At 47.1% G+C, this 27,892-nt stretch overlaps 2 protein-coding genes across 2 annotated transcripts; both read left to right on the forward strand.

Moving 5' to 3' along the window:
• Nucleotides 1-988: 988 nt before the first annotated feature.
• Nucleotides 989-12,572, forward strand: nlk1 (nemo-like kinase, type 1). Its single transcript, XM_040155712.1, has 11 exons — nucleotides 989-1,304; nucleotides 2,671-2,800; nucleotides 2,940-2,995; nucleotides 3,474-3,580; nucleotides 3,965-4,050; nucleotides 4,360-4,569; nucleotides 6,947-7,048; nucleotides 7,474-7,560; nucleotides 8,796-8,994; nucleotides 10,113-10,206; nucleotides 12,419-12,572. Exons 1-11 carry the CDS (start codon nucleotides 997-999, stop codon nucleotides 12,465-12,467), a joined length of 1,428 nt encoding a protein of 475 aa, XP_040011646.1. The 5' UTR covers nucleotides 989-996; the 3' UTR covers nucleotides 12,468-12,572.
• An 8,014-nt stretch (nucleotides 12,573-20,586) lies between these two features.
• Nucleotides 20,587-27,094, forward strand: LOC120784190 (ceramide synthase-like). Its single transcript, XM_040117747.1, has 6 exons — nucleotides 20,587-20,645; nucleotides 20,949-21,032; nucleotides 23,430-23,670; nucleotides 24,438-24,533; nucleotides 25,520-25,629; nucleotides 26,938-27,094. Exons 1-6 carry the CDS (start codon nucleotides 20,602-20,604, stop codon nucleotides 27,092-27,094), a joined length of 732 nt encoding a protein of 243 aa, XP_039973681.1. The 5' UTR covers nucleotides 20,587-20,601.
• The last annotated feature ends 798 nt before the right edge of the window (nucleotides 27,095-27,892 follow it).

Genomic DNA, 27,892 nt, shown 5'->3' on the forward strand with positions numbered 1-27,892 from the left:
GACTCCATCCAGAAAACGCGACAAACTGCCTTTATGGGACGCTCCTGCGGCGGGAGTTACGACGCGATGGCCAGCTAGCCGGTAGCTAACGATCTGGCTAGGTCCAGGAGCCGGGGCAGGAGCTCCGGCGACGGGCGTCGAAGTCGGCTTTTTAAAGTCTGTTTTTGTGCCGTGCCATCATTGGTTTAGCTGCGCTCGGTTTGTGCGTCGGTTAAACTAATTTATCGGCGGAAGGCTTTCTTTCTAAAATATGTAGGTCACTGTAAACGACCGATGGCGGTTATGTGGGTCACAGACACCAATGCGTTAACCCGTTAGCTGGAACAGCTGGTTAGCAAGAGAGCTAGCTTGGAGCGAGGATTTTTTTTTTTTTTTTTTAAACATTAATAATTTTAAAATGAAAGACGATAACGTCGAGGCGTTTGCTTGTATTAGTGGGGGATCCACTGCAGCTTGAGCCGCTGAGCTTATCGTCGGGTTTAACGTCCATTTGTTCACATTTTGGAGTCGTCGCTGACGGTCGCTAGCTAACTGGACACTTGGCAGAGTTAACCGAGCAGCTCCGCTAACCAGGTGAGCGCCACACACAAAGGTAACTCATCTCGCTGGTTAAAGTGTATGAGCCGGTGGTTTGTCGGTGGCCGCGAACGCCACGGCCGGGACGCGTATGTAGCCGCGCTTCGACCAGCATGCTTCAGACTTTTCAAGTGTTTAGTTGTACGTTTTAGCGGAATAGTCGAGCCTCGGTCCGGCTGCAGCGGTAACGCGCAGTCCCTCTGCCTTTCTCCGCCTTGGCACCGAGCTCGGTTGTTTACATCTACAGTGTTAACGCATCGTGCTCAGTCTCCCCTGTATGCACCCACAGGAAAAATAATGGGTCATGCTGAGTGAGGAGCCGTGTTTCCTCCGCGCCTAGCCGGGCAGCAGCAGCAGCAGCAGCAGCCGCTCGGTGCCGCTCAGACAAAGTGGACTGTTCCGGGTTTCGGTGGTAGGAGGATGGCATTTCACGGCGCAGGCCGGCAGACCGTTTGTGGAGACTTGTTTCCGGGCTCTGAGCTGGGCCACAAGTATTTCTGTGTCAACTCCTCCTGCGGAGCCCCCTCCACGGGCCTCAGCGCCACACCGTGCCTGACCGGACCCACTGCCCCGGCCGGGACCCCTCGTCACCCGACAGCTCTCGGAGGAAGCACCGGCGGCGGAGCGGCGGTGCCTCAGCCCTACAGCAACCCGGCCAGCGAGGTGCCCAGCCCTGCGGAGATGGAGCCGGATCGCCCCATCGGTTATGGCGCATTTGGTGTCGTGTGGTAAGAGAACATCACCGAGGGCATTGCCAGTGCTCTGCGTGTTTTAACTATTGATAACGCAGACTCCGCAGTCCTGCCGACCATCACCCAAAAGCGTACCGTGGTGTCTTCATTGTGTTTCCGAGTGTTTCCTCGCCTCCCGGGCAGCCATGGCTTCCCCTTCTTTTCTGCAGGGTCCTCCAAACTATCTTGAGACAAATCACCGTGCCTCCTCGTATGTTTCTGCCTAAATGGTATTATTGTAGCCCGGCAAACTAAAGTTCAGCTCCTTCAAACCGATCTGCACTCTCAAACTGCAAGTTAAACTAAAAAAAGAGAGAGAGAAAAGGAAGCAATTCTGATAGAGACTCAAGGATTTATGCAGTTAAATGAGAGGGTTGTTTCATCAGACAAGATGGCACCATCATCATCATCATCATCAGGCTTTAGGGTTCACCAGAAGCTCAGGTGAAGACAGACGGTGAATTGTTTTAATCAAACTGCATTGAATCCTTCTGCGTGCAGTCGTGTTTTTGTAGGTTTTGTAACTTTAGTGGACGACAGGTCTACACGTCCACTACAACTGTAACATAACTTGGACATAAATATAAGTGAGCGGGAGGCTTCCTGTGATCGTAGACTGTATGTGACCGATGTTCAAACTCAAAGTGTAAATAAAATCTCTGAAAGTAGTTTTATTCCTGCTCTCTTTGCAGGAGCACTGGCATGATCAGAAACATGTACCCACCTGGATACTCAAACACTTACACATGCTCAGAAAAATGATGACAATCAATTAAATGGATGTGTTGTGTAATACAATGGACAAACGGAAACCGTTACAAAAATGTCCCGTCTTCATCTCTACATCTTAGGACTCCACCTAATGATTATTTTCATCGTTGACTAATTTGCCGATTTTTATTTTCACAATCGATTTAAAAAATGTCAGAAAACTGTGAAAATGCCCTTCCAGGGTTCCCAGAGCCAAAGGCGACATCTGAAAAATGACTTGTTTTGTCCAGAACCCAAATATATTCACGATATATATTAACGTCATCGTATCAGAAAAAGTGACGCATCCTATCCTCACATGTGAGGCGCTGGAACAAGCACGTTGGCTTGAAAATACCTCAAATAATTCATCGAAATCAGAAGAGTGTCGGAGCAGGTTCCTGTCGGATTGACTTACTGATGAAGTATTGGTGCCCTGCTGCATTTTAACTTGAAGCACGTGGCGCTAGAGGAGAGCTCTCAGCGTGTTTTCATAGTTAAATCACCCGCTCTGCTAAACCATGTCCCCAAACTAGCCCGAGCTCTGACGGGAAGATATTTCTCTCAACGGGAAGGCGTGTCCGAACTACCCGTGATTCTCAATGTCTTACAGGTCGGTGACCGATCCCCGTGATGGTCGAAAGGTGGCTTTGAAGAAGATGCCTAATGTCTTCCAGAACCTGGTCTCCTGTAAGAGGGTCTTCAGAGAGCTGAGGATGCTGTGCTTCTTCAAACATGACAACGTAATGACTGGACAAAGGGGAAACGTGGTGTTTGTTGTAGATCGGACGAGGGATCAAAGAAGTTTCATGAGAAGATTAAAAAAAGGCGGAGAACTCATTTTTTTTCCTTCTGTTCTTCTGTCTTTTTCTGTCCAAACAGGTCCTGTCAGCTCTGGATATTTTGCAGCCTCCACAAATCGACTGCTTTGAGGAGATGTATCCTTGTTTAAAAAAAAAAAAAACCCAAACCAACTGACCAGAGGTCAGAACCATGCCTCGGTGCACAGCTGAACAGTTTGTTTAATATTACCGACCACATACATAGTACAGCGCTCCCTGCCTTTTCCAGCAAACCTCCTCACTTTTCACATACGTTTACTTCCTCTCGCCCCCCGTCCTAGTTTCTCTTCATTAGCTGTCCCTTATGTCCTCCTTTTTTATTCACCTAATTTAGCTTCTGGTCTCTAAATCCAGCTCATCACTGCAGATGTGAGGCTGGCCACTGGTGAATATTTAATATTGGTAGTTGACTGTCTTTTTTTTCCTTTTTTTTCATGTTTTGTTGACACTTGTTGTTAAGCAACTGTGTCCTCGTACTAAAATGAGACCTGTGCTCGGAGATGCATCATGTTCGTGTAGGCGGAGGTCAGGCCGCGTGCGAGCTCTTTTTCCTTGACAGCAAACCGCCCCGCAGCTACGTGATAACAGAACTGATGCAGAGCGACCTCCACAAAGTGATCGTGTCTCCTCAGCCTCTCACCACCGACCACATCAAGGTCTTCCTCTATCAGATCCTCCGAGGTGAGCGACTAGTTCCAGTTTACTGGGAGAGGAGTGGTAGCTAACTAGATGGTGGATTAGATATAACAGCATTTTGTGTTTTGATGAACAAGTATGAAATTTTCCTGGCTGTGAGCAACATTCCTGATTCTTCAGAGATTTTTCTATTGAGGTTTTACTCAGTGTGTACTGCTTTTTGCTGTGTTGAGTCTGCCAAATTTAAAATGTCCTTTCATTGTAACAGTAGCAGATCTACAGAATATTGTGGCAAAATGTCTTGTCAGGATTCGAATCACATGCGTTAACATTTAAAAAGCTGCACAGCCTATCGAGATAAACCTTTAGGCCTACGTGACCTGAGAGCGCAGGAAAAGGAAGACATGTGATGGTTGTTGTCTGGTTCAGGTTTGAAGTACCTCCACTCTGCTGGGATCCTGCACAGGGACATCAAACCTGGAAACCTGCTGGTCAACAGCAACTGTCTGCTCAAGGTAAACCTCAAATTTGCCTTTCTGCTTTTTTTAAAAACTCTTCCCTTTTTAAAAAAACCCAAATCCCACTTCGAGAAGTCATTGGGATGAAAAACACAATGTGATCACGATCCAAACAGGATGCCAGAAGCATTGTGCTTTGTTTCTGTCAGATATTGGTTAAGGACACGTTTAATTTGACCCTAAAAGCATCTTTTACTTCACAACACTTCTGAAACCTGTAGTAAATGATTGAAGAATTGAAGAAAGCAATCGTTATTCTCTCATTTTGTACCGAAACAAACCAACTTCATTTTGTCTGTGGTTTAGATTTGTGATTTCGGGTTGGCGCGCGTGGAGGAGCCCGACCCGTCACGTCACATGACCCAGGAGGTGGTGACTCAGTACTACAGAGCGCCCGAGGTGCTGATGGGCTGCCGGCACTACGGCTCGGCCATCGACGTGTGGTCAGTGGGCTGCATCTTCGCAGAGCTGCTGGGAAGACGTATCCTCTTCCAGGCTCAGAGTCCGATTCAGCAGGTGAGACCAGGTGACGCTTCACCTGACTGTGACTCCGATGCTCCAAGGTCATTTCTTATCTCTGCCTGTTGGGTCCTTGAGCAGGGTGTTGCTGGAAAATGAAGCTCATACTGGATGAATGGAGGTTTATACAAAAATAATTCCTCTTTGGGTTCATTGGAGGGTTTTATCTCAGCATGCGCAAAAATCAGTCTAAACACCAGGACCGGCTCTGAAGGGAAAGACCGGCGTCTGTTTTTATGAAGCGGTGCGATTTAACAGCATTTCACCATAATGAGACGAAGAAATACAGACATGTAAACGGCTCCAGAGAGAGGTTAATGTCAGCACCCATTAACAGGTCATCTATGCCCAACAATCCACTGCAGAGGCTTAATACTACTTAACCCTTGATATAACTGCGTGTGTGTCGGAGTGGACTGAAGGTTCAAATGCTGGGGTGTGGGGCATTTTGAAATGTAAACGTTGTGTTAAGCGGTGGAACTAGTAACTTTTAAAACCTTTTGATCGTATTTCTGGTTAATCGTTTATTTTATAAAATGTCAAATGTCGTGTTTTGGCCAAAAAGCTGGAAACCCGAAATGTTCAGTTTACGGTGATATAAAACAGAAAAGCAGCAAATCCTCACAGTAGTGAAGCTGGAACCAGAGAATATTTTGCATTTTTGCCTGAGAAATGACTTAAATCTTTGACCAATAATCCAAAATTTAGTTGTATTTTTTTCTGTTGATAAGTCCAACACTACTTCACCTGTCACTGCCCTTTAATCAACCCTGGAACTAAAGTAAGGCGTTTAGATTGAAAACAGCCGTGTGGGTTTTTAAGGTTTATCAAAAATTAAAAAAACTACACAGTGGTTTATAATATTATGACACAAGATTTTCCACTTCTGGAAAGTTATCACAGCAGCAGTTATTTTTTGTTTCATAGTGATAATCATGAGGTAAACAGTAAAAATAAGGGATTTACTTCACAAAACAATCCACTGGGAACATGTGGTTGCACACAGGAAGAGCCGTGGCACCAATAACAGCAGGCGCGGTGTCCGTCCTCGAAAATATGACGCCACACGCAATTCACTATTTACACAACCTCGCACAGAAAAACAGGGTAAGTGCTCCTGACTTGGCACAAGGATCATCTGTGGAAACTGGAGTTTCGGTGACTGATCAGTGTGAAGGACGTGACAGGACGTCAGCCTCTACGGACGGCGTCCGAGAAGAAAACCGTTGCTCACAAAACTGCAGATTAAACAAGAAAAGAAGCCTGATGAATGTTGGCAGCACATTCTCTGGTCAAATGAAACCATCATAAATTTGTTTGGATCAGATGGGTCCAGCATGTTCTGTTTGGACCTGGCCAGGACCACCACAGTGCTGACTGTGAAACTTGGAGGTGGGAGTTTGCTGATATGGGGCTGCATGAGAGCAAGAGGTGGAGGGGAGTTGACTTTCATGGATGGCAGGATGAAAGCAGGTTTGAACCCAAATACTGACTGAAAAGATGACTCCCAGTCTCAAGAAGCTCAGCAGGAGAAGAATTTCCCAACATGACAATGATCCCAAACCCACTGCAAAATTCACACAGGAGTTTTTACAGGAGAAAAAAGTGAAAACTATGACCTGGACAAGTCTGTCCCCTGACCTGAACCCAATATAAGCACCTTTGAAGTATTTTAAAGCAGAAGTTAGAGCAAAAAAACCCCTCCAGCAAAGAGCAGCTGAAAAGAATCATCTGTGAAGAACAGCGGAACGTCTCTCTACAGATCTGTGTTGGACTGGTCTCATCCGGGTCCAGGAGGATCGAATCTGTCATCAGGAATAAAGGCGGACACACAAAATGTCAACAAAATAAGAGTAGGGAATCTCATGAACGATGGGTGCACTGACTGTTGTTGCAGCTGGTTCTTTAATGTGGAGCTTTCGGCTTCATTCTTGGGATTTTGGCTAAAAGCAAATCAAACTGTATCGAATGGACAGGATTTGTTATAACTGAACATTATAGCGATGTTGACCATGGGTGTATTTCATCATATTCGTAGCTATTCTTCATATACAGTCCTATATTTAATTGGGGGTCTACAGTGAGTGATCACAATTTAATTTAATTCCCGGGTCTCGCTGATAATGCACTTAAAAACAAACACGTCATGTGTCGTGTTTGTTTTCATCTCGTTTGTTTTGTGTAAGAGACCTTGTTTTGCTTTTATCAGAGAGAGAAACCAGTGGTGTCAGTCAGTTCGTGGTTTGCGCTCTGCACCGAGTTTTGATCCCACAGCACATTTAGAAGTCCGTTCTACCGAATAAGAGCCCAGATTTCTGCCATACAGCGGCTGCCTTCTTTGACACGGTTTCTGTCTCGCTTTCCTTCCTACCAGCTCGATCTGATCACAGACCTGCTGGGAACTCCTCCTCTGTCGGCCCTGGCATCGGCCTGTGAAGGAGCCAGAGCCCACATCCTGAGGGGGCCGCACAAACCGGTACGTGACTGTGTGGTCTGCTCACACTGGATCCACCACCAACATCAACACACGAGTTTCTGTTCTCACTCCTTTTTATATCAAAATCTCCCACAGAAGAGACTCTGCAGAAACCACATGCTGCCGTAACCTGTTAACCTGTCAAACCTTTTCCAGTTTGACTCGCTCTTCCAAAATAGTGAATCGCATTAATTATTACATCTTGTTATGTTCAGCTAATACATTTTAGACCTTCTAAATTCTGCACAGGTCTCCCGTCCTCCACGTCTTCTCTTGGGTAACAAGTTGAAATGAAAAGAGCTGCACCGATGACAGCGTGTCATTGGATGAGACCGATGGATTGTCTTGTGTATATTTGACTGTTCGGTAGAGTAGCAGGTTTTCCGGGAGACTGACGGAGCCGGCTCTTTATTTTTCCTCCCCAGCCGTCGCTGTCGGTGCTCTACATGCTGTCTGACGGAGCCACACACGAGGCGGTGCACCTGCTCTGTCGGATGCTGGTCTTTGATCCGGTGAGTTCAGACGACGTACGCTAACGCAGCCCCGGCTTTTGTCAGCGCTGATCATATGCAGCAGCGTTGGCGTTTGATGTTGATCTCCGGCGAGGGAGACGCCACGAGCGGATGAAACTGAAGTCGCGTCTTTAGACAATCGCAGCGCGCGGGACTTAATTATACCGAGCGCACTCTGCACCTCTCATCCATTCATCATCTAAGCTGCTTGTCCTGTTAGTGTTCAGCTTTGTTTCCGCAGTAGCTTCAGAAAGTGTTCACTTTTTGCACACTTGATTGTGAATAAATAGATACAATTACTAAATAGATAAATTGCTGTTTTTGCTCAACCCATAGTGATGCAGTGCAAACGTGTTTTTAGACATTTTTGTTAGATCTCGCCTTCACAGGAATATTCAGACCCTTCGCATTGTGTTCAGGTGCCTCCTGTTTGCTTTATTTGTCCTTGAGACGAGTCTAGATCGTGATCCCCTGAGGTTATATTTTCTACACCGTGAACTTGCAGTGTAATCGCGGATGTAGTGGATAAAGGTCCGCATCTGTATAAACATTCTTAATCCGTTAGTCTTTAGGGGTAAAAACACGAGACAACCGTCTCCGCCTGGCATTAATAGGTGACATGTACATAGATATCGTACCTGGATCGGGAAAAGCCAGTGTAAATGCACGCAGAACACATTCCAATCTCGAAGGAAAAGTCTGATGTAAATCTCATCCAGACCAAAGTGTGTTAGTCCGTCCCTCAGCACCTTCCCTCCTCCGTCTTTGGGTCTCAGCTCCGAGCCCATCGGTTCCCACTGGACACGTAAATCACAAATATATTCAATTTTCATTTTTAAAACCGTTTCAGTCATTTCATGAAACAGATGGAAGCTGCTACGAGGAGGAAACAGTGCATGTGTTGGGGTCTCTTTTCAGTGGTGGACATTTGGTGCTGTAGTGAGTATTTGGGGCGGCAGGACTGTGTGTGTGTGTGTGTGTGTGTGTGTGTGTGTGTGTGGGAGTCGAGATAAACTACAGTGTGGAAAACAGAGGAGCTGTGTGGCTCAGGGGAATAAGATATATCAGGCTGTGATACACACACACACACACACAATACTTGTTAGTAGGATGGTTGAGTGCACATGAAGCTTTATTCAGTCTTAAAGTTGTGGATGTAATGAACTCGTTCCTGTTTCTGGATCAGTGCGCGTGTTAGCAGCTCTTTCCAACCGCTCGGTGTTTTTCTTCCCCAGGCTAAAAGGATTTCCGGCAGCGACGCCCTCTCCCACCCTTACCTGGACGAAGGGCGTCTGCGTTACCACACCTGTATGTGTCAGTGCTGCTACTCCGTTCCCAGCGGCAGAGTTTACACCCGGGACTTTGAGCCGGTAGCTGAGCGGCCATTCAGCCACAGCTACGAGAACAGTCTGCTGTCTGTGTGGCAGGGAAAAGGTACGACGACTATTTGGATTTTGTTTCTTTTAACCTGTGTAATGTTGTTGTAATTGTGTCTCCAGTCACTTATACTTATATCTCAACCTATAATAAGTTTGTTTACTAACATTGCAATCGCATAGTCATCATTTCGATTAGGACTAAGGGCCTGATCACTGTGTGTTAGGACGAGAGGTGCGAACAGGGGGGAGGTTCGTTCGAACACGGCAGCACAGAGTGAACTGTTGGTTTTTCTTGGTGGAAAATGGGTCTGAGAACAGAGTCTCAGAACCAGGTCTGTTTCTGGAGCAACGTCGGTCTGCTGCCTCCGCGGTGATTTTATCAACAAGAGCAAACTAAAGACACGGAGCAAATGCACAGCAACGAGGGGATAAAGCTTCAAATGGAAACAAACCTCTGCAGCCAGTGGAGGCGTCTAAACCAGCGTTTGAAAAATGGATCATTTATCAGGTTTAAAGCAGGAAGGATCAATCAGTAAATCGGTCTGCGTTGATCTGTAAAGGAATCGGAGTGACGCTGACACTATCTGCCGTCCACAGCTGCGGGAGTCAGTGGGAGATGTCGGATCACGGCGGCTCCTCAGTCCTGTGTCTCAGCCTCCCGCCCGACCTCCAGGTGCATCATGGTGCAGGTGCTGTGGGGTCACACTTTGGATGTGACGTGTGAGCATTTATGAGGAGAGATACAGTAGAGATCATCCTGGAATGGAGTCAGATAGATGCTTGTTCTCAAAGGGGGTAAAAAAGGCCCAGACGCTCACGGACCCGTCAGATAAACAAACAGCGGCGCAGGAAAAAGGCTTCAGGTGGTGCGTTCACTTCCAGGAGAGGGGCGGCCGTCGCTCAGGTGCTAGAGTGGGTTCTCCGCCGATCGCAGGGTTGGCGGTTCGATCCCCGGGTCCTCCTGTCCACGTGCCAAAGTGTCCTTGGGCAAGACACGGAACCAGCTTAAAAAAAAGAGAAAAGTAGCTGAACATTTGTCAACAGTGACCTGGGTCTCAGAGAAGAACTGCTCTTTATTCCAGTGTCTCCCTGTGGCACATTTACCACCTTGATTTTTTTTTTGTGTTACTGTGCCCATGACGCTTCTTTTTCTTTTTTCTCTTCCAACGTCAGAGTTAATCCATCGCTTCATCACGGAGCACCAGCAGGGAAAACGGGTGCCGCTGTGCATCAACCCTCAGAGTGCTGCCTTCAAGACCTTCATCAGGTGAGGACGGGGGGGGGGACTGGTTGAAGTTCGTTATGGTCTTTGTCATTAGCAGCAGACCATATGTCTGAACGTTGCTCCGAATGAGAGAACACTAATGAATTCCTCATAATTTTCATGACTAATGGAGTGACAACAGATCTGTGCCTCTTTCCATTGTCTTGATGATATTGTCAATATGCAGAGCCGATGAAAGATAGTGGTCCGGTGTAATATCTGATGGATTTGTGGTGAGTTTCTCTATAGAGAAATGCAGTTTGTCCCAAATAGTAGATTTTGATTTATGTGCGCGTAAAATCATGTTTTTGTTGTTCGCGGCCGACGATTCGTCTTCTGATACTCGAGTTAATTAGGCCCCGTTATTAGCTGAGTAACAGCTTTTAGAGAAAAGGCCATTGTAAGGAACCTTTTGCCTCCTGCCAGCCATTTGTCACATGTTTTATTACATGGTGCGGAGACCAAACGAGACACGCGGTACCATCATAACAGAGCGAAGGCGTCTGGCGGCTGTAAAATACAATATAAAGTCCTTAAAACAAAGGTGGAAAGGCTTCAAAGCTACCAATAACTTGTGGCCTGTCTGACTTTAATGGCAAAATCCATTTCAAGATAGAAGGGTGGTTTGAGAAGTCCTTTCCTCGCCAAGTACTTTTCTGTTAAAGTCATTATTTCTTCCTCCAGTGCGTTTGCTTCCTGTCCGGCCCTTTAAATCTTCCTCTGCTGTTCATCGAGCCGAGGTTACAGATGGTCCCTCTGTACATTTGGTTTCTGTACAGCAGGAACTTTTCCCGGCTCGAGTTCCCGTTTGAACTCTGCTCATAGATCACGCGCTCTTGTGCGAACCGGCCTTTCAGCTGACGGTCCCGTGTTTTGGTGTGAGCCAGTGATAAGATCTAGAATATCCATGGTGACACGTACACACCAGACTTGCATCAATTAAGTAAGCAGTCGCTGAGTTGAGTTCCTTTCCCTTGTGGCAGCCTCCCCCAGAAGCCTCGAATTCTCTTTAACTACAACGCTGAGTGTGTGCGTCTGCCCAGCTCCCCATAAACCACATTATCACAGGTTGTCGTTTTAACCTTCGGGACTTATTTAAGGAATTTCGTGTGTAGTTTTCCCGACCTGGCTACTTTTTCAAACCCACAGACTTGCGTGACTAACCTGTCCAAAAGATCTAATCTGATATCTACAGGTAAATCATATTTCCTACATTTACTGATGACAGCAAACACAGCCCTGCAGACCTGCTTGTACAGCTCTTAAATGAGCCACTATGATTCATGGTGATACCAACATATTTAAAGCTGGGGACCAAAAACAGCAACGTTAGTTTTGACTGTTTAGCATCGGCTTTCATTTCTCACAAAAACCAAACAATCTCCTGTTTTCTTTTTTTTTCCTCCTTCTTTTTTTTTCCTCCTTCTTTTTTGTCGCAGCCCGTCGTGCATCTACATCTGTAGCAGAAGCTGAATATAACCGTCTGTCATGGTGTCATTAAGATGAATAGGCTCACAGCCATTCCGGTTTCACCCAGACTCCCATTGAACTTGCCGAAAAAGTCTGATTTTAAAGCACCCGATCTGATATGTTTGTACATTTTCATTACCACCTCCAGGATTTTGTCATTAATACCTGCTTTAAGCAGGTTGTGCCAGTGCAGCTCTCCATCCTGTCACATTAACATAAAGGCTACAGCAGAGTCAGGGAAACGCACAGAGAGGTATTGAATTCAAGTCTTCTTCCACCCGATTACGACGATTGTAGTAAATTTAAAGCAAAGCTCAAAGAAATAAAACCAGGAATTTCTGGGAATGAGCCAATTGTAAGTTGCTGAGATTCTTCTCGTGTCAGCTTAGTTTGTAAAAATCATTATTTTCCCTGCGAGGTAGAAAGTTCTCCTGCTCCTCTATATTTTCATGTTTTCATTCCTGCCGACTGCACGAACGACGTCGCGGATGTCCATCCATTTTTCCGGGAGAAGGAAAAACTCATGACTAAAAACAGTGGATAAGTCAGAAGAATTTTTTTCTATCCCTTAATTTCGACTTAGATGAGTATTTACATTTTTGTAGCTTAATAACTTTTTATGCTTTTTTTTTTTCTTTTTTCTTTTCTTTTCTTTTCCTCTTCCAGCTTCTCTTTTCCTCTTCGCTTCCAGCGAAGCCAGCAGTGCTTTGTACTCCATGTCTGAGCAGAGCTTTTGTGTCCGCAGGTCGACAGCGTGGCACTCCTCCAAGGTGTCCAGGAAGGAGGAGAGATGAACGCTCCTCCTCTTCGGCCTGAGGAGCGACAGCCGTTCGAGGAAGGATTTCACCGGCCGCGGCATCTGAAAATACCGAAGAGTTTGGGTCTTTTCTTTTTCTTCTCTTTCCTTTTGCCCCCCTTTTTTTTTTTTTTTGTAAAGTTTTTCTTTGTTCATCTGGCGAGATGCAGCGAGGAAACGACACACCAGACCACAACGGGGGGAAACAGCCGACCCACCTCCCGAAAATCCTCGAATATTTTTTTCCCTAAAAAGCTAGATAGTTTCCTGAATATGAAAACTACCGCTCGACTCTCCTAACGACCCAGACAGCTGATGCTCGAGGCGTTTTCGGTGCTGAATTTAGAAAAAAAAAAAAAAAATTGCTGCTGTAGTGCTTGAAGAGGAATAAGAAAAGAGGAAAATGACTGAACTCGGTACTCGATTGAATTTTCCAACTGTTCGTAGAGACATTAAGGAATAATGAGTTTAATTGTTTGGTAGAATTGTTGCTTAGTTGATTTTTTTGAAGTCATTCCAGCCCTGTGCAATATGGTTTCACCTAAAACGGCGAGAAACACACCGGGGAAACTGAACGCTCCCAGCGTGCTCTCCTGCCAACCGGATTATCGGACACTTGCGTTGCGATCATGTGACGGATCAGAGTGTCGCAAGCCTCCAGCTCACCAGGACGTCATCGCCCGCCAAACAACATGACACCGTTAACCGCCAAGGGTTTCTTTTTTTTTTTTTTTGAACTGCATTTGAACACATCACTCACTGTGTTTTTTCGTCGCTCGGCGTCTTCGTGCGTCGACGCGGCGGTAATAATGCAATTTAACAGATGTAGCAGGTTTTAACCACAGTTCCCAGGTGTTCCTCCACACGCAGTTAGCTTCGTTGATGTTTTTCCAGCGGCTTCTTTTCCTCCAGGTGAGTCGTTTGGTCCTGGATCAGTGTTGTTTGACCACATTAACCTCTTTTGAGAAAACTTGGGCCACATTCAGCAGGAGGGAAAGAGTCTAATCGGGTTGCGGAGATGCAGGAAACAAGAAATCATTCCCCACAGTCGTTTTTAGAGTCTGATGTCAGCGGACCGTGTGTGGGCACGCTATTTTATTTTCAAAACTATGACAGGAAATTGTGTCTCAGTGTTTTTATGGTCTGAAATGGTGTTCTGCAGATAGAAAGATGCCAAAACTACGGATCTTTGGCCACTTTGTTTTTCTTTTTTTTTTTTTTTCTGAAACTAGTCGGTAACTTCCTCTTCCCGTCTCAACTCGTATTATGTGAACTGGCCCAATGTTTTATGTTCCTGCTCCTCGGCCTCGACTTTTCGTCCCACCAGCGGAGAGAGAGAAGGAGGAAGCGACGGCGGCAATGATGTTTTTTTTTTTGTTTTTTTCCTTAATTTATTGAGTGTCTGTTGAAGAGTGTGTGTCTCCACCCTTTTTTGTTTTGAAGCGACCCCTCTCGGTCTCGGTTACCTCAAACCCTGGGGGGGGGGGGCAAACTGAAGGCCGAGGACCCCGGGGTGCACGTGGGATATGTGCATATCTACAAACTGAAACCCTCCCGTCACACCTTTACCGTCATTCCTCCAGATTCAGTGACTTCTTTTACCTCGCGCTCGCTCCTGGTCTCTCACCCCGCCGCTCAGAATCAGTGTGAGGTTTTGAGAGAAGGATGTTGTCGGTGAAATGCTGCTGTTTTTCGTTTCTTTTTCTTTTTCTCTTTTCTTTGGTTTGTTGTTTTGGTTCCTGTTCAGTTTAAGGCTCAGGTGTCCTATCGTAGACTATGAATTGTATAAAGCCACACAAGGACGCACCAGTATTGATCCTGGTTTGGATGATCAGTGAATATTGGTGTCAGATTCTACACTGTAAGAGGAGAAGTCAGACGTTTGGTAGAAGACCGCCGGCCCTCTCATGGTGTGACGTGAATTTATATCCGAGATTTGTCCCGTGAACACACTGGTGGACGATTTGTCAAATATTTTCATGTCAGCCTTGGGTTGCAGAGGTGGCTCTAATCGGAATAATTCCCATCGAAGTCAGAAGGGTCCACGCTGGTGGCGTTTGCACATTTAGCTGCCTGACTACGAATGTCCTTTACCTCGCTGCTGACAGTTGTTGCCACGGCGTCCGTGCAGATGCTCCGTTTGTTTTTCCAGCAGTTTGGTTTTTTGGAGGATTGAAAACGAACCGGCAGAGACGGGAAACTCCCGGCGCATCGGTCGACTCGGGCTGCAGCTAAAGATGAAAAACGTCCATCGCATTTTCCCGGTGCCCGACTCCACGTCTTCGCATCATGTTGTCCGGCCAACGGTCCAAGACCCAAAGATCTTCACTTTACTGGCAACAATATTCAGATTAGAGAAGAAGAAATCGGGGAATCGATTATCAAACCTGTTGCTGGAGCAACTAATCGTTTCCGCTCACGAGTCACCATAGATGACGGTAAAGCTACGTTGTTGTCGTTTAGCGTTACAGTCTCGGCAAGTACCTGTTGAAAAGCCCTCCAGTGATGCATTCGAGGATGCTCTGATGCTTGTTCGTTTTCCGTTGTAATTTACCCAAAAGCGTTTTTATTTCATTTTCTCTTTACTTATTTATTAGTTGATTGGACGGGAGCGGTGCTCATTGATCACCAAAACGGAGCACACATCCGCCACTAAGTAAGGCCACGGTGTAGCACGCAGTCGTCAGCTGCAGCTCGTACTAAATACATTTAAAAAGCATCAAACGCAAGGTTTGTCAAAAGTTGTAAGGCGTGAATTCCCTTGTTTTGAAGGATTTGGAAAATGTTTTTGTTCAGCGGCTTTCTGAAATCTGACGAATCAGACCAGCAGGTTAAACGTCTCTGGACGTTGACGTTCTTGGGAAAAAAAAAACGGTGACTTCTTGAAGGGAAAGAAATAAAACATTTAGTTCATGCTCTGCGAAGCATTCAGGATTAGCCTGAAGTACAAGTCTGTAGTTGATGCAGTGAACGTGCAAAACCATCAGTGTGGTCCTTAAATCATTGCTGGTTCCATGTGGCCCCGGGACGTTTGGCCCTTTTTGACTGCAGGAACTTTGCCAGGAACCTTTTTTAGGATCTCAGGAACTTTACGAAAAGGGTCAACTAGTGCCAACGCTGCCAGACGCTCTGCAAAAAAAACCACCAAGGGTGACGGCCGTCTGCAAACGCTCAACATTCAAACATCCCCACAGTCGGTCTCGTCACGTCGAGATGATGCGTCTGACCAGGCCGCCGTTTATTTAGAATCCACTTCTGGTTCATTTTGTTGAAACCTCACGCGATGCGGTGGAAACTCGGACACACTGGAGGAACCTTTAGCTCCTGGTTTAGTTCCTGTGGCTCCTCGGTTCCTGGATGGTGCGTTTTGAAAGGTTGAGATGCTGCGGTCAAAGTGTTCACAGAACTGGATGGGTTTTTAAAATCATGATTATCATCATTATTATCATCGTTATTATTGTACATGCCCTCATCCTCCAGCAGGCGGGGCCCCTGACCCGCCGGGCCCCTGAGCGTCCTCGTTGGTCCCTGACAGTTTCCAGATTTTTAACCCCTGAAACCTCAGCTCCTCTTCTACAGGAACACAGCGAGTCTCTGAGAAACACTGAGACTGACTTGTATATCTGCATGTGTATATTTATTATCCCATGGAGAGCATTTGAGTTTGAATGCTGTGCAATGGTTGAGTTTGTCAATGATGATGAAAACGTACATTTTGTGGTAATTTTTATTTAATTCATCTTAGGAAGTGATTTTATTAGAAGTTTTGTTTTTGTTTGTTGTGATCTAATTAGACTTTTGATGGAGGCCAGAGTCGGGAGAACGTTTTGTTAATTGTTCCCTAAAAATACCAAAAGAGTCAGTGAAGTTCTGCACGCTGCCGGCACCGATAAGTTTATTTTAAGTTTATTTATGCTAGTTTAAAGTGGCAACATTTTGCTTTGTCATATGATTGAGATGTTGCTGCTTGAAATAAACTTATTAGTGTAGTTCTTGGTGTCACTTGTAGCCTCCGATTTAGAAAATGATTTTATTATTTCCGCAAATGAACAGCGTTGACCCCGTTTTATTCCCTTCTATTATTATTTTCCCTCAACATTCCCGCTGCGTTGGCCTTTTACCAACAACGTTTTCGTGGGCTGAGATCTGATGAAACACTTGGGGCTTTGGCTGTAAAACACAGCAGCGTGAAATCCCAGGGTGAAGGAGCATCGCTGTGCTGCACAAATGATTCATCGAGCCATAGTTTAGCGCCACAACGAACCATCGCTTCCATTATTGAACAGAGGTGGTCAAGGTGGATGGTGGATGCACAGGGTCCAGGACTTTGATTTCAGAGACCGGGTTCACGTCCTGAGTCCCACCTGTTGTTGAATTGAAGCACTAATAGCACTTGATTAAGGTTTGTAAAGATGGGTCGTTTCAGTTAAATGTAAAAAAAAAAAAAAAGAAGTTTCAAACTTAAAGTCCCTGTTGACTCTCGCAGTATGTAATCAGAAACCATGACGTCCCCCAGTCCCCCGGTCCCCCGTCACAGCTGGACCACCAGCCCAGATGCTCCCAAAGTCCCGGCTGCTGCCTTTCAACTGGTTTTGGTCATTTGATAAATTTCAAATTTGTTTCTGGAATTTCTTTTCTCAATGACACTGTCACAGAAGTGGGTCCTGCATTGACCCGTGTCAAAGTATTATAATAACTACGCCTCCAACTAACGATGATTTTCCCTATCGATTAATCTGCCGATATTTTCTCTAATCGATCGATGAATCGTTTCGCCCATAAACTGACAGAGTATAGTGAGAATTTCCCGTCACAACAAATCCAACAGCCGGTTGTAACGTCTTCAAGTGTCCGACCCTCGCGCCGAAACCCAGAAATCCTCGGTTTACTGTGGAATCTTTGACATTTAAAACGACGAATCGATTAATTTTCCCTCGATCGACTCATTGATTATGTTTCAACTCTGTATAAAGCTAATATAACAAAAACACTAACTATGGGAAACACCTGAATTCAGCACAGAAATTGGTCATTTGAGGGAGCGATTTAGGGAACAATTGATCCAAACTTTCCCCCCTGGACTTTTTTCTTTTCTTTTTTTCTGTTGTTGTGTTAGTAGAGATCCTTCCAGGTTAGGAACAGTTTCTAAACTAGATGACCTGTTTGGTCTTTTCCCTCCCTGCGTTCTGTTCTGAGATCAGCTGATGAGTGTGTTTAGAGTCTTTGGGCTTTTGTCGGGTCAGTTTTTAGACGTTGAAGCGGAGTAAAGCAGAGACGGACGGACGGACGGACGGACGGACGGCTGGTCATCCATAGAGATTAGACTTGTTTTCTTCTATGAAAAGAAACTTGATGTGTTTATTATTATAAATATGAAACTGATGTTTTAAACGGATGTTTTTGTCTTCGTTTTAGCAAAAGTTTTATTTGTTTTTTTGACTTGTGTTCCCAACAAATACTTGAATTTCTTAAAAAAAAATGTTTAGCATTAAAGTAGTGAATGACAAATAAATAAATGGACACTGGATAATACTCCTCTGCCACGTTCAGCAGTCGCTTCTTTTCTCAACACGTTCCCAGGGGAAATCTGCGGGATTAAACTAGTCACTAAGATTTTGAGCTTGTGAAGTGAGATTCAGAAATAATTTGAAAACCTGCAGTTGTATGTGACTCTTTGGAAAGTTTGAGAAACCCAGTGCTCAAATCTCGTGTTCGTTTTTAACAAAGGTCATTGAATCTGTGTCTAATCCCTGATATCTCCTGTAGCATTTCAACATTTTAAAATCAACAGCAGTCCAACATGTTCATAATAGTGTCTATAAAAGAAGAAAGGGGGATGAAATAATCGAAAAGTGGCCAAAAACTGGAACGGGAGGAAACTTTTCACTAGTTCCACGGTGACAAGTGAAGACGGTGAAGATGCATGGAAAGTTACTGAAGGAAAAGCAACAAAATCAGTGCAGCTTTATTCCGGTTTGGATTCTTGATCAGATCAACTATTAGACTCAAACAAACATTACTCATCATATTCAGTGATGTGTTGTACAGACTCGGATCACCCGGGTTTGCCTCTGTGTCCGTACGACTCTGAACCCGCTTCAGAGACACACGGGTATTAGAGAGTTGAAAGAAATTTGATAAATAACTTCCTTTTTAAGGTTGTGTGTGTGTGTGTGTGTGTGTGTGTGTGTGTGTGTGTGCGTGTGTGTGTGGTGTCGATAGGATCAATCCCAAAGAAGAAAAAAAGGATCCAGTATATGTTAGATCGCATCCTGGAAAAAAAGCTCTCAATGAATTACATATGAGATGAGAGGATATTGTCATCTCACACCATGCTAATGAAAACATATTCAGGAGTAGCCAGTTAGTAAGAGGTTCACCTCACGAATCTGGGCCCTGGTTTTACCGCCGCCTTTTGTGGTGTCGCCCACCCCTGCTGATGGTTCCATGGGTACGGTTGACGGCGTCCGCGCTCCCGTCGGAGTACAGGAGGGTGACGCCGGGTCTCCGGTCAGTTTGGTTCCCCGGACGACTTCGGGGACGGGCTTGCTGATCCTGGAGGAAGTTACCCCGGGCCCGAACCGAGCGGGTAGCTGAAACCGGGATCGGCATCCACGTGATTGGCTGGGCGCTGATCGTGCGACCGCAGGGACACGAGGCTCGAACCGGGGCGACGGGTTCACGGACACAAGTCTCCACACTGAGCTCCACGGCGTTTCTACACTTAGTTGCATAAACAAGTGAGTTCTGCAGTTAGTATTTTAATAAATGTTAAAATGAGAATTTGTCCTTTGAACTTTATGGTCAAATTAAAAATTTTAATTAAAATTTTTTGTGAGAAAGTGAAATGAAACGGGGATCGTCGCATCAACAGACCATAGTGATTTGAGTTCACGTGTGGGATCCACCCTAAACAAAACCGCAGGTTTGGGTTTAAGGACCCGTTGCCACGACAACAGATTGAGTTCAATTTTGAACCAGCTTCGAAGAACCAAAAACTCCGGACTCGTGTCAAATCGTCTCCGGATTGTAATCCGGATCACTAAGTCATCCGCCATGCGGAGAACAGGGACCTGGTCGGGTTATCCAGCTAAGTTCGGGCTTAACTCGGGTTTTCCCAGTATCCCGGAGCTGGCTCGCTTTTGACCAGGTAGATCACCATGGTAACCTCACCTGCCCCGGAGCGGGCGAACTGCAGAGGATCAAATCAAAAAACCGTCACCAGCCCGACCGCTGACCAATCACATCGCAGAACTGAGTCACCGTCCCTACGGGATCCTGACAGGGACAAAAGAGCAGTAGAATCGTTTTAGCGGTTCCAGTCTTTCCATGGGTCCGGTCTGGTTTTAAAACCGAGCTCCTTCCAGACAGATGGACGCAACGTTTCATTCAGATTGACCTCGTCAGGGCCCGGCTCTCTCCTCTTCTCTGCCTTGTCGCCGGGGTCGGTCTGACAGCGCTAACGCTCGTTTTTGTCTGCGTCACGTGTCACATGTAAAATACTCCCTCCATAATAATAAGTCCTGCAAGTTAACATTGGTAAATTACTCCTCGTGCTTCTGCAGCCTCTTGTTTTATTCCAGTTACGTGATTCCATGTTTTGACATTTCACCTCGTTGGACATCGCCTCCTACCTGCAGGCGTCAGGGTTTCGTCTCGTATTAAATACCTCATTCGTGGCTCTGATGTTGTTGTTTGGAATGAACGACTCACATGAACCAGCTCGCTCCAGGGCCATTAAACCCGGAGTTGACACTGGTTACCCGGGGCTGCTGACGCCGGGCTCAGCGAAGCCAGACCTCCAAGGTCCAGGCCCCTGGTCCTCACTGCCGTGTATGAGTCCCCAGAGCAGTCCGCCCCTCCTCCCTCATCGCCACACCCCCCCCCTGACAGGTGGCAGCAGGAGGCCCCTCCCTGCTGATCCTCCTCTCTGAGCTCCTACAAACCTGCCCTCAGTTCACACCGCAGCTCAGCCCGAGAGAGTGTGTGAGAGGAAATACACACACACACACACACACACACACACACACACGCAGGTAGACCAGGGAGCCATGTGGGCCCTCATCCTCATCGCTGCCGGCTCCGTCTTCTTTCCCGGACTCTTCCTGCTGTCCAAACTGAGTCTGAGACACATGATGGGATGGAGGGAGGGGGACGCTGCTGTCGTGTCTACACGGTAAGAACACACACACACACACACACGCACACTGCATTGAGTGTGACACCTGTGAGCCTCCGTAATCTGAACGCGTGACACATTTTTGTCTCCGCTCTGGGTGATAAAAGCTTAATTCAGGAGCTGTTGGAGCTCATGGCTGAATGAACCTCCCCGGGAGGAGGGGGGGGGTCCAAAATGTGTTGCCGGGCCCCAACCGACCCCCCCAGTTCATCTGTTAGTGTCATTGTTTCCCACCATCCGGTGCTCTGAAGCTGAAATGATCGGTTGGTGAATCAGAACAGATTATTTCTCTGCTCTCAGCCTGGTGTCGTCCGTCCAAGCAGTCATGGCCTCGTCAGCCGGATGCATCATCGCCTCCTCCTGCAGGGACGTCATGGAGGACAGGTGAGGACTGCTTGTCTCCTTCGTTACTTTTTCAAATTTCAGAAACTGCCAAATTTGGAGAGACGCTGAGACGCTGGACACTGTACAGGAAAACTGTAATCTGAAAAGTAACAAGTAACTACAGCTGTTGGACAAATGTAGTGGAGTAAAAAGTACAATATTTGTTCCTTCATCGCCATCAACACACACATTGTGGTTTAATTTGACTCAGTACCACACACACACACACACACACCATCCTGCTACAGCACCAAAATGTGGATTAATCCGCCGCTGAAAATAGTCCCAGACAAATGCTCTATACACTTCCCCCCGTCTGTCTGATTAAAAACTGCAGTGAGCAGCTGTTTTAGGAAAACTACTGAGACTTTTAATATCAGTGAGGTGTAAAGATTTACGTCTCAGATATATAATATGCAGCTGCTCAAAGTTTTCACTAATCCAGTGAAACAACATCCACCGGACATTTGATGCAGAGATTTATGGTCCCCAGAGGATGAATCTTCTTTTCATCTAATGTCGTCGTCTGGTCAGAAAACGAGGCTGACATTTCTGGGCTTGAGTGAAATATCTCGACAGCTATTGGACGGTTTGTGATGAAGTTTTGTGCAGACATTCGTGGTCCCCAGAGGATGAATCCTACTGACTCCGGCGATCCTCTGACTTTTCCTCTAGCGCCACCAGCAGGTTCAAATTTTTTGCCTTTACATGAAATCAGACGGATCGCCATGAAATTCAGTTCGCACATTCATGATCCCCTGGGGATGAGCCGAAATCCTTGTGTTGGTCCCCTGACTTTTCCTCTAGCGCCGTCGTCAGGTCAACATTTTAATGTGTCCAGTACGTTGGTTTATGACCAAATACCCGCAGAACTAATGACGTCCCCGTCAGCCCCAGCTGCACTGAACCGTTAACATTATACCTGCTAAGCATGAGCGTGTTAGCGTTGTCGCTCTGAGTGTTTAACTCAAACGCCACTGGGACTCTTTGTCAGGTTTGAATAAAGATGCGGCTTATCCTGGTTTTCCATTCTGACCTCCTGGGACAAAGCCTGATCAGCTCAGAGCCTTTTTCCACGTGATTCCAGCACAAAATATTTGTTTTCTGAAGCTTGGATTGAATCATATTGATATCGGTTACACACACGCAGTTTTTGTTGACTTGTGAATGCGTGTAAAGAAGTGAGCCAAACCTCAGCGCCGGCCTGTAATCTAATTAACGATCTGAGCCTGATTCGCGTCCTGAGCCGGGCAGCGGCGGCGGCAGCAGTGGAGCTATTTCGGTCTCTAAGACGGTCCCGGGGATCACTAATCCTCCGCGCTGAGCATGATGGGATGTGTAATGATCAAGATGGAGGAGTGTGAGGCAGATGACGGAGGGGTGGGGGGTTGTAAATCAGTAAATCCCTGGTTTCCTCAGTCAGCTCCTTCATTTCCCAGTCAAAGTGGAGTTTGTGTCTGAGCCACATTTGTTTATCAAATCACACACGGACACAGTGAAGCCTGTTCACCTGCTGCACGAACGCTCGACTTCAACGGCTCTTTAAGTTTTATTGGTTGAACAAAAGAGAATGTTGGGTGTTAAACACATCAACTGTGGTGGAGGAAGCACTTTGATCAGTTACGTAAGTAAAACTAATGATACACTGACGTAAAAATACTCCATTACAAGTAAAAGTCCTGCTTAAGGAAAAGTACAAGGTGTAAATACAAAAGGTATTTAAAGAGTCAAAAGTAAAAGCCCTCGATCTGCAGAAGAAGAAGCCTTGACTGGGTTATTCTACATGATTATCAGTGTGGCATCAGCAGGTCACGTCACGCTCCACCTTCTGTTTTCTGTTTTGAATGAGGTCAGCGTTTCCATTGCACGTCGTGGGACAAATCCTGTTTTCTGTGCACGCTGGCATTTTTACACGTGTGCCTGTTTCTGCCTCGTGTTGTAGGAGAAGTTGAGGTTCTGTGTCATTTTAGGCTCAGGTTTTGGGGGCAGGAGTAACATGTGTTCCCCAAACGTTCAGACGTGTGGAGGGAAAAAAAAGGCCCTTTTGGTACAAACGGCCCTGAAGTTAGGACGAGATCGGACCCCGTGTGGAGGTTCTCTGCAGAAGTCCAGTGGGTCGCTGGCCAGTTTTACAACTGGAGACTGGACTTGCAGAGAACAATGAATGTAGCTGGCAAAATGTGACTCTGCACCTCCTTCCCACCCTCTGCACTTTGAGCTTTTACCCTCAGGGAGGCGCTACAGAGTCACCAGGAAAGTGTGGTCCTTGTCAAATGCAGGCAGGATGCTGATCGTACTTTATTTCCCCGGTATTCGTTTATTTCAAATGATGCTTTATTATTTTTGAAGGCTTCTATGATGATAAAGTTCCTGACCCACTCCACGTTCCCTCCCCAGACACTGGCTGACCGACGCCTACATCATGTTCGCCACGCCTTACTTCGCCTACGACATCTACGCCATGTTCCTGTGTCACTGGCACAAGCAGCGGGTCAAAGGTCACGAGGAGGAGGAGGGGGAGGAGGAGCTGGGGGGCGTCAGGTCGCTGGGGGCCGCCGTGGTGGGTTACCTGCGCAGGGAGGTCCTCATGGTGCTGCACCACGTCTTCGTGGTGGCCTTCTGCTTCCCCGCCTCACTGGTAACTATGGCAACAGTGACATGACCGACCAGGCTGTTTCCCGACCTTTGCCCTAGCGCCGCCTTCGGGACTAACTTCCGGTTTTTAGCTCCGAGACCCCTTCTCTCGTCGGAATCTGCTGACGGCTGACGCAGCCCCACGGTTCTGTCTTTCCGCTTGTGGCTGTGGTGAACTCTGCAGCCTGAAGGGGGCGCCATCAGGACTTCAGTCATATACTTTTTTTCCATTCTTCGGCTCTGACTTTTGATTCTAGGTTCGGGGCCAAAACATCGACAATTAGTAGTTTAAAGTTTAGATATTACTTCCTTTTAAAGGGGTCACAGGTCAAAGAGGTTGGTAACAACGGCCACGGTTTACGTTAAGATGGAGTGCGCGTCTGAAAATGATCGTGACTATCGAAGGTCCACTGATTGTCTCCTTCATGCCTGAAGCCTGGACCCCTTCAGTCAGAAAAAGGTGAAGCAGCGTGTGAACCGACCGATCCAAACGTCCCAGGTACGATCCTGATGCGGTTTCGATGCGGACCGGCAGCAGGTAAAGCCTGTTGTCTGCCCTGCGGCTGCTGCTGGTCGTCCTCGATTCGGGATCTGGGAAAAAGGGGGGGGCCGTCCGAAAACCACTGACCTAATACGACGTGACAGTGCCTCTGGGAAACACCCACATCCAAACTCCCAGTTAAAACCAATGAGAGCCGAACCTGGGAACAACAAATGAACTGAGTGTTTTTCCTTTGTGTGTGTGTGTGTGTGTGTGTGTGTGTGTGTCAGCTGTGGAGGCAGGGTAAAGGTGATTACTTCCAGGGCGTTTTGTTTCTGGCCGAGCTCAGCACACCGTCCGTCTGCCTGGGGAAAGTCCTGATCCAGGTAATTGAAATTTTTATATAGTGGTTCACTCTCTCTCTCTCTCTCTCTCTCTCACACACACACACACACACACACACACACACACACGCACACACACACACACACACACACACACACACACACACACAGGTCTGATCACTGGGTCTCTATGTCCTGTTGAACCTGCGGGAGCCTAAATTCAGTCCGGTAACTCGTCGATACACAGAATCCAAACCAGGTTTCAGTGGTTTGAAACCTGGTTTGATAGGTAGGGTATTTTTCCAGGACGTCTGGAAAATAAATAAATCTGAAAATTCTTCATCTTCTGTTGGTTTTGGTTCGTCCAGACATGCTGTAATAACCAGAATGTTACAAGCAACCGAATCACGGAATTTAATCGCTGCTGAATATTTTATTTTGAAATTCAAATACAACTCACAGCACCGAAATATTTAGTTTTGAAAACTTCCTGAACTGACGTGTCTGTAAATCCTAAACACTTCAGTCACATCTCGATGGTTTGGTTTCAGATCCACCGAGTTGGTGGACGGAGGCAAGATTACGAAGGCGGCGTCACTGTCCAGATGCTTAGGGTCCTGACTCTATACTGTTTAGTTGTGACCAGATGTTTTCAAGCGTGTCTCCACCTGCGGGTTGTTTCTGCCCGGGCACCACCTCCCGGCGACGACTGACAGGTCGGGACCGGGACCGGTCCGGAGCGCCGATCGAAAGCTTTCACTCCGGGTCCCAGGAGCAGGACCAGATCTACATCACTCCCGAACTCCTTCTCGATAGATACAAGCCCCGCGCTTCTGCTTTTTGTTGCATTTTGTACAAGCAGCAGAAAGCGAGAAACCGAGCAGAGGCTCGTGGTTCGCGGACGGACAACTGGGACGCAGCCTGATGTCAGCTGGCGTTTCCGTGGCTGTTAACGTTTCCCGCGCGACGTCTCTAACTCGTTGTGTTTCTCTGGTCTTCACTCGCTCTCTGTCGTTGCCTGTCGTCAGTACAAGAAGCATCACACTCTGCTGCACAAGGTGAACGGAGTCGTCCTGCTGCTCACCTTCTTCAGCTGCCGGGTGCTGCTCTTCCCCTACCTGTACTACGCCTACAGCAGGTAACTGTACCGCCCCTGTGCCCGTCTGTCCCTCTCTCTGTCCCTCTGCCCGTCTGTCCCTGTGCCCGTCTGTCCCTGTGCCCGTCTGTCCCTGTGCCCGTCTGTCCCTCTGCCCGTCTGTCCCTATGCCCGTCTGTCCCTCTCTCTGTCCCTCTGCCTGTCTGTCCCTCTGCCTGTCTGTCCCTCTGTCTGTCCCTCTGCCCGTCTGTCCCTCTGCCTGTCCCTCCCTCTGTCCCTCTCCCTGTCTGTCCCTCTGCCTGTATGTCCCTCTGTCTGTCTGTCCCTCTCTCTGTCCCTCTGCCTGTCTGTCCCTCTCTCTGTCCCTCTGCCTGTCTGTCCCTCTGCCTGTCTGTCCCTCTCTCTGTCCCTCTGCCCGTCTGTCCCTCTCTGTCTGTCCCTCTGTCTGTCTGTCCCTCTGTCTGTCCCTCTGTCTGTCTGTCCCTCTGTCTGTCCCTCTGCTTGTCTCTCGATCTGCCCATCTGTCCCTCTGTCTGTCTGTCCCTCCGTCTATCTGTCCCTCTGTCTTTCCCTGTCCCTGTCTCTCCCTCTGCCCATCTGTCCCTCTGCCTGTCTGTCCCTCTGCCTGTCTGTCCCTCTGCCTGTCTGTCCCTCTGTCTGTCTGTCTGTCTTCCTTTTAGAAAGGATATTTAGAAAGCTGGTACCACAACCGAGGTCACAGCTTTCGGTAGCAACTCATGACGAACGACTTGTCTCCTGTAACACGGAGAAATAAGTGGACGTTTGCTGCAAGACCAGAGACGAGAGGATCTAAAGGTTATTTACACCAAAGAGAAGAAGAACTTGAGTTGTTTTTATCAGTGACTGCTGCTCTCAAAGCAATAATTAATGATAAGCTGGGATAAAATAAGATTAAGAACCAGAAGAGGAACGAGGACAAAGGTAAGGTGAGATTAATAGAAGGAAGAATATAAAATAGATTCAGAAAAAGATTCAGATTCAGCACAACACAAGGCTAAAGATAAAATAAAAATAAGAACTTAGAGTGAGAAGAAGATAAAATAAGACAAAATAAGAAAACAAAGTATCAAATCTCGCAAAACACAGGAGACGTGTGAAATATGGGACCTTTAGTCTGTTCAACAGTTGCTGAAATATTTCAGAGTGAACCAAAGTGAACTGACAGACGAGCTACAGTTAAACCACTAGTGTGGCTAAAAAATGCTGTAATTCAATAAGGACAGTTTCCGAGGACGGTTTCTAATTTGAATTTGTCATTTTCCAATTTGAGGGAACAATCTATCGGGAGATTCTGTGCGAAAGTCTCAGCCAGTTCGGTTTGTGTTCCAGGTATGCTTCCATCCCGCTGTACTCGGTGCCCCTGGTGGCCCCGTGGCAGTGTAACCTGGGGGCCGCTCTGCTCTGGCCCCTGCAGCTCTACTGGTTCGCACTGATCTGCAGAGGGGCCCTCCGCCTGTTCGCGAGACGCTCAAACTCACCGCCCTGACGCCGACAGCCGCACGCCCCCCCCAGACGGACAGACGCCGACGCCGGAGGCGGAGAGGACGGGCGCGAGGACAGAGAGACAAATTAAAATGTCCGAAAGCGAAAGGGACAAACGGGGGACTGAGAGCGGCTGAGCTCGGGGAGAGAAGGTGAGGGTTTCCCCCTCGTCTGACGAGAAACCCAAATGACGAGGTGTTTCATGTACGAGGAGTAAAGGGGGAGAATGCGGGGAGGTGAGGGCCCCATGAGCCCTGGTCCACTTTCAGATGGAGGAGGGAAGAAAAGTCAGAGAAGAACATTCAAAGTTCAGGGAGTGTTGACGTCTGCTGCGGTCGTAGCGCTGAGGCATCGGGACTTAGGGGTGAATTTAGCAGCTTTTATTTTGGCAGAGCGATTACAAACAAACACCCCTTCGGGTCTCAGCGACGGGTGCGTTGGACCAAAATGTCACGACCAGAGAACCAAAGGCTAAAATCCCCGGTTCTCACTTTATTGACGAGGTTTCAGTCCCTCGCATCTTCGCCGGGCGAAATTCATCAACGCGCCACCGCGCAAAGAGCGTCGTGTGCGGCGCGCTGCCTATTAATGGTCGAACCGTCCGCCAATCGGAGGACGGCAGCCACGCCTGCAGGATGTCCCACTGGATAAAATGGTACGGGGCTCCTCGCCAAAGTGAACACGCACGCGAATGTTTGCTGGACATGGATCCGCACAACAACATCTGGTGCCTACAGGACCTGAAAGCTCCTGGTTTTCAGGTCAGAGCCACAACATGGATCAGGATCCTCGAAAGAAACAG

The sequence above is a fragment of the Xiphias gladius genome, chromosome 3 (assembly GCF_016859285.1).
Source record: "Xiphias gladius isolate SHS-SW01 ecotype Sanya breed wild chromosome 3, ASM1685928v1, whole genome shotgun sequence".
Taxonomy (NCBI): domain Eukaryota; kingdom Metazoa; phylum Chordata; class Actinopteri; order Istiophoriformes; family Xiphiidae; genus Xiphias; species Xiphias gladius.